The sequence below is a fragment of the Ranitomeya imitator genome, chromosome 2, assembly GCF_032444005.1.
Source record: "Ranitomeya imitator isolate aRanImi1 chromosome 2, aRanImi1.pri, whole genome shotgun sequence".
NCBI lineage: Eukaryota > Metazoa > Chordata > Amphibia > Anura > Dendrobatidae > Ranitomeya > Ranitomeya imitator.
Genome location: NC_091283.1, coordinates 396,070,830 through 396,085,600, shown reverse-complemented (window position 1 = coordinate 396,085,600; position 14,771 = coordinate 396,070,830). Strand labels below are relative to the sequence as shown.

At 41.5% G+C, this 14,771-nt stretch overlaps 1 protein-coding gene across 1 annotated transcript in view; it reads right to left on the bottom strand.

Annotated features, from left to right (window-relative positions):
* Nucleotides 1–14,771, bottom strand: part of LOC138666668 (zinc finger protein 271-like) — a 77,290-nt gene that overhangs the window by 14,803 nt on the left and 47,716 nt on the right. The window contains exons 9-13 of the mRNA XM_069754857.1: nucleotides 10,128–10,277; nucleotides 9,819–9,998; nucleotides 9,612–9,735; nucleotides 9,431–9,528; nucleotides 5,912–6,002 (exon numbers count right to left, since the gene is read on the bottom strand). Coding sequence (XP_069610958.1) covers nucleotides 5,912–6,002; nucleotides 9,431–9,528; nucleotides 9,612–9,735; nucleotides 9,819–9,998; nucleotides 10,128–10,277 — 643 coding nt within the window. The remainder of the gene's footprint in view (nucleotides 1–5,911; nucleotides 6,003–9,430; nucleotides 9,529–9,611; nucleotides 9,736–9,818; nucleotides 9,999–10,127; nucleotides 10,278–14,771) is intronic.

Below are 14,771 nucleotides of genomic sequence, written 5' to 3'. Positions count from 1 at the left end.
GGTGAAGCCACCCCCCCTGGGCTAAACTACCACTCCCCCTGTCCCTGCAGATCGGGTGAAATGGGAGTTAACCCTTTCACCCGATCTGCAGGGACGCGATCTTTCCATGACGCCACATAGGCGTCATGGGTCGGATTGGCACCGACTTTCATGACGCCTACGTGGCGTCATGGGTCGGGAAGGGGTTAAAGCTTGAGGGGAAAACACCAGTTGTTAATGATAGGTTGAAGAGATGGGTTAGGGTTGGGATGAAGACTGTGGTGAGGCTTGGGATGAAGTGGGATGGGATCGGGTCAAGTTCACAGGTGGTGAAATGTGATCTTGAGAGTAGAGTGGAGAGTCAATCTACTGTAATGGTTGAGAAGTTGGTTATGGAGGAGGAGAGCGAGCAGTTAGGAGGAAGGGCTCTGGGGGTTGTCGACCAAAACTGTCTCTGATGTTATCAATCTTCTGCTTGAAAAATGAGGCAAAGTCTTTAACTGAGATGAGTGGAGAGGGAGGAGGTGCTGGGGGGTCAGAGGAGAGAATTGAAAGTGTTGAATAACTGTTTAGGGTTGTGAGACAGGGAGGATATGAGAGATGAGAAGTATGTTTGTTTTGCTGCAGCGAGTGTGGCCTTGAAAGTCGTGAGGGACTGTTGAATGTGATGAAGTCCTTATTGGAGTGTGATCTTTTCCATCTCCGCTCAGCAACCCTGGTAGCCCATCTCAGTTCTTTGGTCAGTCCGGTGTGCCAGGGCTGTCTGTTGATTTTGCGAGTTTTGGTATGTATGTGAGGGGCTACTGATTCAAAAGCGTCAGCTATTGTGGTGCTATATAAAGCAGCATCCGCATTGTGTAAGGATCTTATGTCTCTAAGAAGCAGAAGAGATTTAGACAGCGAGTGTGGATTGAAGCGTTTAAGATTTCTGTGAGGGTGTGCAAGTTTGTGGAGTGGGAATTGTGGATATGAAGTGGAGAGGGAAGAAAATGTAAGCAGGTTGTGGTCAGAAAGAGGGAGAGGTGTGTTAGAGAGGTTAAATAGGAAGCAGAGGCAGGTGAAGATGAGGTCCAGTGTGTGGCCATCTTTGAGAGTGGCTGCAAACGACCATTGACTGAGGTTGAAGGAGGAAGTGAGAGATAGAAGTTTAGTGACAGCTGAGATGGAAGTGTCAATGGGGATGTTGAAGTCACCCAAGATGATAGTGGGGATGTCAGCAGAACGGAAATGAAGCAGCCAGGTGGTGAAGAGGTCGAAGAAGGTAGTGGCTGCTAAATGAAAGCCAGTTGGAGGGGGAGTAGATGCGCACAGAGTGCACATCTAAGGAAAGGAGGGTAACAGAGGGTAGCAGTGGGATGTGGGGGAAGGATCAGTTATCTCACAGGAGAAAACCAATTCCTCCGCCATCCTTGCTACTGGGACGGGGTGTGTGGGAAAGGTGGAATCCACCGTACGAAAGTGCAACAGGAGGGGTTGTATCAGAGGGGGTGAGCCAGGTTTAAGTAATGGCGAGAAAGGAAAGTTTGTTAGTAACGAAAAGATCATGGATGTAGGAAAGTTTGTTACAGACAGAGCGAGCGTTCCATAGATCTCCTGTTAGAATGACTGGGGAAGCGGGGCTGGGCGAATGGGTATAAGGTTAGAGAGGTTACGGAAAGTTGTGATAGAACGTGGATGGGAGGTAGAAATGACTGTGGGAATGTGGTGAGGAAGACCAGGATTTGGAGAAATATCACTGGCCAATTAAAAGAATTCATGTCCAAAACTGATCTGTTGCACAAGGAAAGCAGGTTGACCCCATTGATTATGGTGTCCGTGTGGATTCTGTTGCGTATCTGTTTTTCTATCCGTTGTCATTATCCTGCAAGAAGAGCTTTTAATTTTCAATCTGCATGGTTCATTTCCATGGATTTCAGCCACCAGACCCTGGCCAAGAATGTGCAACAGTTAAATTCCAGGAGAGAGGTTGACTTCTAGCATCACAGCAACCTATCTCCAGCCCACTGATTACATTACAGCAGTTACCTGCTCACCTCCCTCCCACTGCCTCTCAGTTCCTGACAAGCTGCTATTATACACTTTCCAAAAACACCATTTTTGCCATTTTCAGAGCAGGTCTTCTAAACACAGCTCTCACTGTCCTGATCTGTGTCCTTGTTCAAGTGACCTGTTATCTCTATGTGTAAATACATTGATAAGTGAAAAACTATTTTGTCTTGTGGAATAGAAAAATTATGCTCCAGAAAAAGACATGTTGAGAAACTGTGGAAAATATTAAAAGGGTTTTTCACACCTATTTGCTTTCACCTTCATGATCGGGCCAATTTTTACAATTCTGACCACTGTCACTATATGAGGTAATAACTCTGGAATGTTTTCATATTGTACTTTATGATAGTGGTAAAATTTCATCGATATAACTTGCGTTTATTTGCGGAAAAAAAAAACAGAAATTTTCAAACTGTTAATTTTTATGCCCTTAAGCCAGAGAGTCATATCACACGAAATAGTTAATAAAATATTATTATTATTATTATTATATAACATTTCCCATATGTCTACTTTACATCAGCACAATTTTGGAAACAGAATTTTTTTTTGTCAGGAAGTTATAAGGGTTAAAAGTTGACCAGCGATTTCTCATTTTTAGAACAAAATTTGCAAACCCCTTTTTTTTTTTAGGGACCGCCTCACATTTGAAGTGACTTTGAGGGGCCTATATGACAGAAAATGTCCCAAAGTGACACCATTCTAAACACTGTACCCCACATGATTCTCAAAACCACATTCAAGAAGTTTATTAACCCTTCAGGTGCTTCACTGGAATTTTTGGAATGTGGAAGCTAAAAATAAACATTTACGGTTCTTTCACAAACAATTTCCTTTAGACCTATTTTTTTTTTTTTTTTTACTTACGCAAGGGTAACAGGAGAAAATGGACTGCACATTTTGTGCAATTACTTCTGAGCATGCCCATACCCCATATGTGGGGAAAATCTATTGTTTGGGCACACGGCAGGGCTCAGAAGGGAAGGAGAGCCATTTCAGTTTTTGAACGTAAAATATGCTGGAATAATTAGGGGTTGCCATGTCGCGTTTGTAGAGCCCCTGATGTGCCTAAACAGTGGAAACCCCCAAGAAGTGACACCATTTTGGAAACTAGACCCCTTAGGGAGCTTATCTAGATGTGTATTGAGCACCTTGAACCCACAAGTGCTTCACAGAAGTTTATAACGTAGAGCCGTGGAAATAAAAAAATAAAAAATCATATTTTTCCTAAATAAATCATTTTAGCTCCAAATTTTGCATTTACATAAGGGTAAAAAGAGAAATTGCACCACACAATTTGTACACCGATACCCAATATGTGGAGGAAAACAACCGTTTGGGTGCACGGCAGGGCTCGGAAGGGAAGGAGTGCCATTTGACTTTTGGAATGCAAAATTTGATGGAATAATTAGCGGTTGCCATGTCGCATTTGGAGAGCTACTGATGTGCCTAAACAGTGGAAACCCCCCACAAGTGACACCATTTTGGAAACCAGACCCCTTTGGGACTTTATCTAGATGTGTATTGGGCACCTTGAAATCCCAGGTGCTTCACAGAAGTTTATAACTTTAAGCCGTGAAAATTAAAAAAAAACATAAAAAAATTCAAATTTTTCCCACAAAAATCTCTTTTAGCTACAAACTTTGTATTTTCACAAGGGCAAAAGGAGAAAAATAGACCCCAAAGTTTGTTGTGCAATTTATCTTGAGTTCACCGATACCCCATATGTGGTCGAAAACTACTTTTGAGGCACAATGCAAAGCTCAGAAGGGAAGGAGCGCCATATTACAATGCAGATTTTGCTGCAGTGGTTTGAGGGTGCCATGTTACATTAGCAGAGCCACTGAGGTGCCAGAACTTCAGAAGCCCCCATAACTGACCCCATTTTACCATTGAAACCTCTCCATGAATTCATTTAGAGGTGCAGTGATTATATTGACACCACAGGTGTGTCACAGACTTTTATGCCATTGGGAAGTGAAGAAAAAATAAATTTACATTTTTACCACCAAGATTGTGTGTTAGCCCCAAGCTTTACATTTCCACACTGGGAAATGGGTATAAATGGAACCAGAATTCGTCCCACAATTTCTGCTGTAGAAATACCCCATATGTGACTGTACAGTACTACTTTGCCATATGGAGTGACTCGGAAGGGACAGAGCGCCATTTGCCTCCTGGAGCACAGATTTAACACAAATAAAAACTATTTTATAGAAAAAATCATTATTTTTGCATCGATTTGTTCTGAGAGCTATAACTTTATTTTTCTGCTGATGGAGCTGTATGGTGGCTTGTTTTTTGCTGAACACGATGACGTTTTCAGCAGTACCATTTTTTTTTACATCCGCCTTTTTGATCATGTTTTATTGCAGTTTTTGTTTGGCGGTAAGATGATAAAGCATTGTTTTTTGCCTCGTTTTTTTGTTTTTTTTTTACGGTGTTTACTGAAGGGGTTAACTAGTGGGACAATTTTATAGAGAGGGTCATTACAGATGCGGTAATATCAAATATGTGTACTTTTATTGTTTTTTTATTTACATAAATAAATGCATTTTTTGGGAAAATATTTCCTTTTTTTTCTTTATTTAGGGATTTTAAAAAAATTATATTTTTACACTTTGTAATTTTTTTTTATTTACTTTTTTACATTGTCCTAGTATGGGACATTAATCTTTTACATCAGATAGCTGATCTGATATTCTGCACTGCAGAGAATGAGATCAGCGATCTGACTGGCAGGTAAGGAGGCATGCCAGTGCCTGCTCTTAGCAGGCGCTCAAAAGCCACCTTTCTGCAAGACCCGGAAGGACCCGAAGTCCATCTTGGTGCCTAGGGTCTCCATGGAGCCCATCAGGACAACGCATTCGCATCGCGTTGTCCTGATGGAAGCGCGCAGGGAGCCCGCTGCTTCTATATGCTGCTGTCACTACTAACTGCGGCATAAGAGGGGATAAATGTCCACAATCGGTGCTAGCAACGATTGTGTGTGTTGCTTCGGGGTGTCAGCTGTCACATACAGTTGACACCCGCACACGATCACCGCAGCGATAAGCGTGAGGCCACGCGATCACGGCGCCATACTAGTACTGCTCGTGGCGTCAGTGCACCTCCCGCAGAGCAGTACTAGTCTAGTACGGTGCATGTCGCGAAGGGGTTAAATTGAAAAATCATCCTGTATGCATTAAAATAATAACTCACTAAATTCACATTACCGATCCCCTAAAACTCCTTTTCATTGCTACCCCAGTACCCCGCTGGTCTCTATACTTACTTTTAAAGCCAATCATTACCAGAAGCAATGAGAAATATGCCTCTACTGGGGCAAATTTTTGGCTTTAGCAACTGAGTGTTTGTAGGAACAGTGAATAATGTACTGAGATTGGCCCTGTATTTTTTTCTATGAGGGGGAAAAAAGTGCCATTTTAATTTTCTTTGTTAAATAAAAAAATTATATTGTGGTACCGTGTTACCCAGAAAAAAAAATCAATGTAAATGCTTTTATGCCCAAAAATGAGAAAAGTGTGATACCTTTATTGGCTATCGGGTTTATTTAATTCATTTGTAAACCGGTCTGAAGAAGGAGCCTCTGTGCTCTGAAAGCTTGCAAATATATTTTTTTCTGGTTAGACAATCAAGGTATCACTCTGAGAATACTTTTGTTATTTTTGGGCATAAAAGTATTTACATCAGTTTTCCTTGTTGACAATTTGCTGGTAAAAATGTGTTAATAAACAGAAAAAAAAATGTTGTGTTGTGAAAAATTTTTTGCCAGTAAATTACACATCCAAAAGTCTATGAAACAAACACTAAAAACATTCAGCGCATAATTCTAGCGACCAGTGATTGGGTAGAATTGGTGATTTCTCTGGATACTACTCACCGCTGCGGTTATCTGTAGGAATCTCCTCTTTACCCCGCTCATCACCCCTCACATATGTCCCTGCAGTATTAATAAAGGTCAGATCTTGACCCTGAAAGAAAGAATGTATAAGTCACAGATAGATGGAGAAGTCACGTGACATGAATTCTAAGAACAGAAAAGATCATAAATTAACAGGATGACCAAAAATGACAGCAGTACTTATCACATAGCTGCAGGTCTTGTGTATAAATCCAACCTTTTGGGTCCTAATTCTAGCCAGCAGTCTTTATAACCAGAAAATTGTGAGAAGATCCAGACATCTAATGTCTATGATCAGCTTTATTCTGTCATCTCCACCAAGTATAAAACATATTCTGAATGGCCACCTTACTAGAGACACCCATGTAGTATCTGGTTGGATCTCCTTTGGCCTTTAGAACCTCAGTGATATGTCTAGTCATAGATTCCACTTGGTGGTGAAATTATTCTGCAGAATTATTGGGTCGATGCTCATACAATAAATTCTCGCAGTTGTAGATTTGATGGAGGGTCAAACATGCTCCAAACCGCCTTTTGTACCTTTTACCAGAGATTCGTTTTAACATTAAGACTTGGGACTGTGAAGGTAATGGGAAGCAAGAAATTCTCACTGTCGTTTTCATGGAACCAATCAAATACTTCAGGATGCTTGTGATAAATTCTGACCCTCCGATGAAGACAATTATTTACTCTCTCACCCCCTATAGTTGTCTTTCTTGTCCTAGACACCACTGACAGTGATCAAAATGATCATTTGTGGTTATACCTATGGAATAAGGAGTTACAATGTTTTATACAGTACAGACCAAAAGTTTGGACACACCTCATTTAAAGATTTTTCTGTATTTTCATGACTATGAAAATTGTAAATTCACACTGAAGGCATCAAAACTATGAATTAACACATGTGGTATTATATACTTAACAAAAAAGTGTGAAACAACTGAAAATATGTCTTATATTCTAGGTTCTTCAAAGTAGCCACCTTTTGCTTTGATGACTGTTTTGCACACTCTTGGCATTCTCTTGATGAGCTTCAAGAGGTAGTCACAGGAAATGGTTTTCACTTCACAGGTGTGCCCTGTCAGGTTTAATAAGTGGGATTTCTTGCCTTATAAATGGGGTTGGAACCATCAGTTGTGTTGAGCAGAAGTCTGGTGGATACACAGCCGATAGTCCTACTGAATAGACTTTTAGAATATGTATTATGGCAAGAAAAAATAAGCTAAGTAAAGAAAAACAGGTGGCCATCATTACTTTAAGAAATGAAGGTCAGTCAGAAGAAGAAGAAGGTCAGAAAACTTTGAAAGTGTCCCCAAGGGCAGTTGCAAAATCCATCAAGCGCTACAAAGAAATTGGCTCACATGAGGACCGCCCCAGGAAAGGAAGATCAAGAGTCACCTCTGCTTACCAAGGCACCAGCCTCAGAAATCGCAGGTTAACAGCAGCTCATATTAGAGACCAGGTCAATGCCACACAGAATTCTATCAGCAGACACATCTCTACAACAACTGTTAAGAGGCGACTTTGTGCAGCAGGCCTTCATGGCAAAATAGCTGCTGGGAAACCACTGCTAAGGACAGGCAACAAGCAGAAGAGACTTGTTTGGGCTAAAGAACACAAGGAATGGACATTAGACCAGTGGAAATCTATACTTTGGTCTGATGAGTCCAAATTTGAGATCTTTGGTTCCAACCACCGTGTCTTTGTGCAACGCAGAAAAGTTGAACAAACGGACTCTACATGCCTGGTTCCCACCGTGAAGCATGGACGAGGAGGTGTGATGTTGTGGGGGTGCTTTACTGGTGACACTGTTGGGGATTTATTCAAAATTGAAGGCATACCGAACCAGCATGGCTACCACAGCATCTTGCAGCGGCATGCTATTCCATCCAGTTTGCGTTTAGTTGGACCATCATTTATTTTTCAACAGGACAATGACCCCAAACACACCTTCAGGCTGTGTAAGGGCTATTTGACCAAGAAGGAGAGTGATGAGGTGCTACGCGAGATGACCTGGCCTCCACAGTCACCGGACCTGAACCCAATCGAGATGGTTGGAGTGAGCTGGACCACAGAGTGAAGGCAAAAGGGCAAACAAGTGCTAAGCATCTCTGGGAACTCCTTCAAGATTGTTGGAAGACCATTCCCGGTGACTACCTCTTGAAGCTCATCAAGAGTATTCCAAGAGTGTGCAAAGAAGTCATCAAAGCAAAAGGTGGCTACTTTGAAGAACATAGAATATAAGACATATTTTCAGTTGTTTCACACTTTTTTGTTATGAATATAATACCACATGTGTTAATTCATAGTTTTGATGCCTTCAGTGTGAATTTACAATTTTCATAGTCATGAAAATACAGAAAAATCTTTAAATGAGAAGGTGTGTCCAAACTTTTGGTCTGTGCTGTATGTGGAAAATAGACCCAAGTCCAACAATTCCAACCTTTCTTGAGCAAATATACATTATTTAACACTTGATTATTTATATCCCATAGTACCATTTGTTAGAAAATCATCTGCTAATACAGTGTCTGCCATTACTACCATTGGTGGTTGGGCAGTCCATAGTCTGACTACTCTTACTGTAAAGAACCCTTTCCTGTTTAGATGTCATAATCACCTTTCTACCACAAATAATGAACGTCCCCTAGTCCTTTGTAAGGGTCTTGTATTAAATAAATCTTGTGACTCATTTGTCTTGACAACAAATGTTTTCATACACAGATTACCTCTGAGGCACCTTTTTCCTATGCTAAGAAATACATTTTTCTAACCCTTCATTAAAAGACAAACATACCCTCCCATTTAATAAGTTAATCCCAAGAACTGGATCCCATTTTTAAGATATGGACTTACAAGAGATTTATGGAGGATTAATATTACATCAGTCATATGATGGTCACAATACATTGTGCATTTGGACATATTAGTCAGAGAATTAACGTTATATCCAGCTGCAACTTGCATCTTCTTGATATAAAAGCGAGTAAAGTAAATAAATGTGCACCTCCTGATCATCAGAATGATTTTGTATATCCTCCTTGGATTCCTTTCATAGGATGTCTTTACATGCTTGCATATTCTAGTCTAGCAATAAAGATTATGCCTCATTTGAACATACTCAGATCTCTTGATTTTCCCATTTTACTGTGGATTCACACTGAAACTGATACACAGAAAACTGATCATTTCATTGCTCGGGAAATAATCTCTATATAGGGAAGTCTTTGATCGTGAGGCGGTCGTTATCTCTAATAAACTAGCCATTCAGGGTATAAATCAAGACTGAACACAAGTCCTGAGATTTCAAGACACCTTCTCTCCATCTAGCTGGTGAACCTGAGGAACATTGGGATCTTCTTGTTTACAGTCCTGAGGACGGAGACATCTCTTTGGAGTTGTCCTCTTACTTGATATAACTGTTCATTAAAGTATTATTTTTTACTTGGTGCTGTAATCAATCTCTATATTTCATGACATATTCTCTCCATCTACCTGATAATCCTGAGGAATGTCGGGATCTTCTAGTTTACAATCCCGTGGAAGAAGAGGACGGGGACATCTCTCTGGTGTTGTCCTCTTACTGAATAGTTCTGGAGGAAACACATACAGGGCCTAAATTCATTCTTTACATACAGATAAATATAGGCCGTGTGTATTAAGTCCTGTCTATTACCTGGTGATGTGAGGGGCTGGGGAACCTCCATCATGACGTCCTTGTATAGATCTTTGTGTCCTTCTAAATACTCCCACTCCTCCATGGAGAAATAGACGGCGACATCCTGACACCTTATAGGAATCTGACACATACAATGATACAGTCATCCCCCCGATCCATTTATAGCGTTACTGTATAATGTCCCAGCATTCCCAGCAGTGTCACCTCTCCAGTCAGCAGCTCAATCATCTTGTAGGTGAGTTCTAGGATCTTCTGGTCATTGATGTCCTCATGTATCAGGGGGTGAGATGGAGGCCCCGTGATTGGGCTCAGGGGTCTTCCCCGTCCCTCAGACACAGGGTCCTGACAGCGCTCACTAGAGGTCTTCTTCACTACTGTGTAATCCTAGTTATGGAGAGACACATTAATAAACCTCACTACAGACATTTCCAGAGTCCTCACCTCTCCAGTTCTGTCCATCTGTTATTCCCATAGATAAGAATGATGTAATGTGACGTCATCAGAATCTCTCACCTCTCCAGTAAGCCGGAAGAGGATCTCTAGGGTGAGGTGTAATATCCTCTCCGCCATCTTGTCCCTGTCCCGATCCATCCTTGTAGGGTCACTCAGGAGAATTCTCTTATATAGAAGATCTCCACTGAGAGGATCCGATATTGTAGGGACCTGAATGGGGAGAAGATGACGATGTAACATCATAAAGATCCCATGTGAGAAACCTCCGGAGCGGTTACCAGCGTCACATGATCACTACATCCAGTCATGGCCCCGTCCTGCCCCCGGTATAACACACAGTCCAATTATAGTCACATACAGAGATTAATTACAGAATATCTCCTATCTAGCACCAAAAACACAGAACAAATCTAAAATATCTGAAAATATTTCATAAGAATAAGACACAAAGTTATAAATGGCAGGGAACATCCACAGAGATCGGGACGGCAGAACTGGGGACGTCAGTATGGCTAGAGTCACACTGGCGATTTTATAAACAGTCCGATTTCGTTCCTGCAAAGTCGGACGAGTGTAATGCAAGTGTCATGCTTTTTCATGCGCGTACGATCACAATCTGATTTTTACACCCAGCATCAGATTTACATCAGAATGCAATGTGATTTTAAAATGAGCTTTTACACAGAGCAATTCTCTATGTCATTTACACATCATTTTCAAAGGAAATATTGTTAAAAAAATATATATTTTATACACATATTTAACAGATACATAGAATAAAAGCAGGCAATTCAGCAGCCGCATAGTGTAAAATCACAGCAGGAACAGACAGGATAGGAGAGATGGATAACATACAGCAAATACAAATGGAATGAATATGTAGATATATAGATATCAGTTACAAATACAATTAGTACAGCGTGTGTGCAGCTTACTTTACATGTATTTAGTTTTAAAAGATTATTTTCCAGACAAAAATGGCGTGGGCTCACGCATACATTTCTTAACCAGCAGTGGGAAAGCCGACGGCTGGGGCAGATGTTTATAGCCTGGGAAGGGGGTAATACCCATGGAGCTTCCCAGTCTATGAATATCATCCCACAGCTGTACACATGGCCTTTACTGGCTAATAAAATGGGGACCCCCCAAAAAAATGATGTCACATCTCCCTATAATTAATAAACCGCAAAGGCTATGCAGACAGCTGTGGGCTTATATTAATAGCCTAGGAATGGGCCATGGATACTGGCCCCCCAGGCTAAAAACATCAGCTCTCAGCCACCCAGAAAAGGAGCATCTTTAACCCCTTAGTGACAGAGCCAATTTGGTACTTAAAGGGAACCTGTCACCTGAATTTGGCAGGACTGGTTTTGGGTCATATGGGCGGAGTTTTCGGGTGTTTGATTCACCCTTTCCTTACCCGCTGGCTGCATGCTGGCTGCAATATTGGATTGAAGTTCATTCTCTGTCCTCCATAGTACACACCTGCACAAGGCAAGATTGCTTTGCGCAGGCGTGTACTATGGAGGACAGAGAATGAACTTCAATCCAATATTGCAGCCAGCATGCAGCCAGCGGGTAAGGAAAGGGTGAATCAAACACCCGAAAACTCCGCCCATATGACCCAAAACCAGTCCCGCCAAATTCAGGTGACAGAGTCCCTTTAATGACCGAGCCAATTTTTGTAATTCTGACCACTGTCACTTTATGAGGTTATAACTCTGGAACGCTTCAACGGATCCCGCTGATTCTGAGATTTTTTTTTCGTGACATATTGTACTTCATGTTAGTGGTAACATTTCTTCGATATTACTTGCGATTATTTATGAAAAAAACGGAAATATGGCGAAAATTTGTAACATTTTGCAATTTTCAAACTTTGTATTTTTATGCCCTTAAATCAGAGAGATATGTCACGAAAAATAGTTAATAAATAACATTTCCCACATGTCTACTTTACATCAGCACAATTTTGGAAACAAAATTTTTTTTTGTTAGGGAGTTATAAGGGTTAAAAGTTGACCAGCAATTTCTCATTTTTACAACACCATTTTTTTTTAGGGACCACATCACATTTGAAGTCATTTTGAGGGGTCTATATGATAGAAAATACCCAAGTGTGACACCATTCTAAAAACTACACCCCTCAAAGTTCTCAAAACCACATTCAAGAAGTTTATTAACCCTTTACGTGCTTCACAGGAACTGAAACAATGTGGAAGGAAAAAATGAACATTTAACTTTTTTTTGCAAACATCTTAATTCAGAACCATTTTTTTTATTTTCACAAGTGTAAAAACAGAAATGTAACCATAAATTTTGTTATGCAATTTCTCCTGAATACGACAATACCCCATATGTGGGGGTAAACCACTTTTTGGGCGCACCGCAGAACTTAGAAGTGAAGGAGCGCCGTTTGACTTTTTCAATGCAGAATTGGCTGGAATTGAGATCGGACGCCATGTCACGTTTAGAGAGCCCCTGATGTGCCTAAACAGTGGAAACTCCCCACAAGTGACACCATTTTGGAAACTAGACCCCTTAAGGAACTTATCTAGATGTGTGGCGAGCACTTTGAACCCCCATGTGCTTCACAGAAGTTTATAACGTAGAGCCGTGAAAATAAAAAAATCGCTTTTGTTTACACAAAAATTATCTTTTTGCCCACAAATTTTTATTTTCACAAGGGTAACAGGAGAAATTAGACCACAAAAGTTGTTGTGCAATTTCTCCTGAGTACGCTGATACCCAATATGTGGGGGTAAACCACTGTTAGGGCGCACCGCAGAGCTTGGAAGAGAAGGAGTGCCGTTTTACTTTTTCAATGTAGAATTGGCTGGAATTGAGATCGGACGCCATGTCGCGTTTGGAGAGCCCCTGATGTGCCTAAACAGTGGAAACCCCCCACAAGTGACACCATTTTGGAAACTAGACCCCTTAAGGAACTTATCTAGATGTGTGGCGAGCACTTTGAACCCCCATGTGCTTCACAGAAGTTTATAACGTAGAGCCGTGAAAAAAAAAAATTGCATTTTTTCTACAAAAATGATCTTTTTGCCCACAAATTTTTATTTTCACAAGGGTAACAGGAGAAATTAGACCACTAAAGTTGTTGTGCAATTTCTCCTGAGTACGCTGATACCCAATATGTGGGGGTAAACCACTGTTTGGGCGCACCGCAGAGCTTGGTATAGAAGGAGTGCCGTTTTACTTTTTCAATGTAGAATTGGCCGGAATTGAGATCGGACGCTATGTCGCGTTTGGAGAGCCCCTGATGTGCCTAAACAGTAGAAATCCCCCACAAGTGACCCCATTTTGGAAACTAGACCCCCCATGGAACTCATCTAGATGTGTGGTGAGAACCTTGAATGCCCAAGTGCTTCACAGAAGTTTAGAATGCAGAGCCGTGAAAATAAAAAATATTTTTTTTTTCCACAAAAAAGATTTTTTAGCCCCCAAGTTTTTATTTTCACAAGGGTAACAAGAGAAATTGGACCCCAAAAGTTGTTATCCAATTTGTCCTGAGTATGCTGGTACCCCATATGTGGGGGTAAACCACTGTTTGGGCGCACGGCAGAGCTCGGAAGGGAAGGAGCGCCTTTTTGGAATGCAGACTTTGATAGAATGGTCTGTGGGCATTATGTTGCGATTGCAGAGCCCCTGATGTACCTAAACTGTAGTAACCCCCCACAAGTGACCCCATTTTGGAAACTAGACCCCCCAAGGAACTTATCTAGATGTGTGGTGAGAACTTTGAATGCCCAAGTGCTTCACAGAAGTTTAGAATGCAGAGTCGTGAAAATAAAAAATATTTTTTTTTTCACAAAAAAGATATTGTAGCCCCCAAGTTTTTATTTTCACAAGGGTAACAAGAGAAATTGGACCCCAGAAGTTGTTGTCCAATTTATCCCGAGTACGCTGATGCCCCATATGTGGGAGTAACCCACTGTTTGGGCGCACGGCAGAGCTCAGAAGGGAGGGAGCACCATTTCACTTTTTGAGCGCAAAATTGGCTGTCGTGTTTGGAGACCCCCTGATGTACCTAAACAGTGGAAACCCCCCAATTCTAGCTCCAACCCTAACCCCAACACACCCCTAACCCTAATCCCAACCTGATCCATAATCCTAATCACTAACCCTACCCTTAATCACAACCCTTACCCCAAAACAACCCTAATGTCAACCCTAACCATAACCCTAATCAAAACCCTAAATCCAACACACCCCTAATCCTAATCTCAACCCTAACCTCAAACCTAACCCTAATCCCAATACACCCCTAATCACAACCCTAACCTTAACCCTAATACCAAACCTAACCCTAATCCCAAGCATAACCCTAATGCCAACCCTAACCCTAATACCAACTCTAATCCAAACCCTAACCCTAATCCCAGCTCTAACCCTAACTTTAGCCCCAACCCTAGCCCTAACTTTAGCCCCAACCCTAACCCTAGCCCTAAGGCTACTATCACACTTGCGTCGTTTGGCATTCCGTCGCAATCCGTCGTTTTGGACAAGAAACGGATCCTGCAAATGTGCCCGCAGGATGCGTTTTTTGCCCATAGACTTGTATTGCCGACGGATCGTGACGGATGGCCACACGTCGCGTCCGTCGTGCACTGGATCAGTTGTGTTTTGGCGGACCGTCGGCAGAAAAAACCGTTCAATGAAACTTTTTTTGTACGTCGCATCCGCCATTTC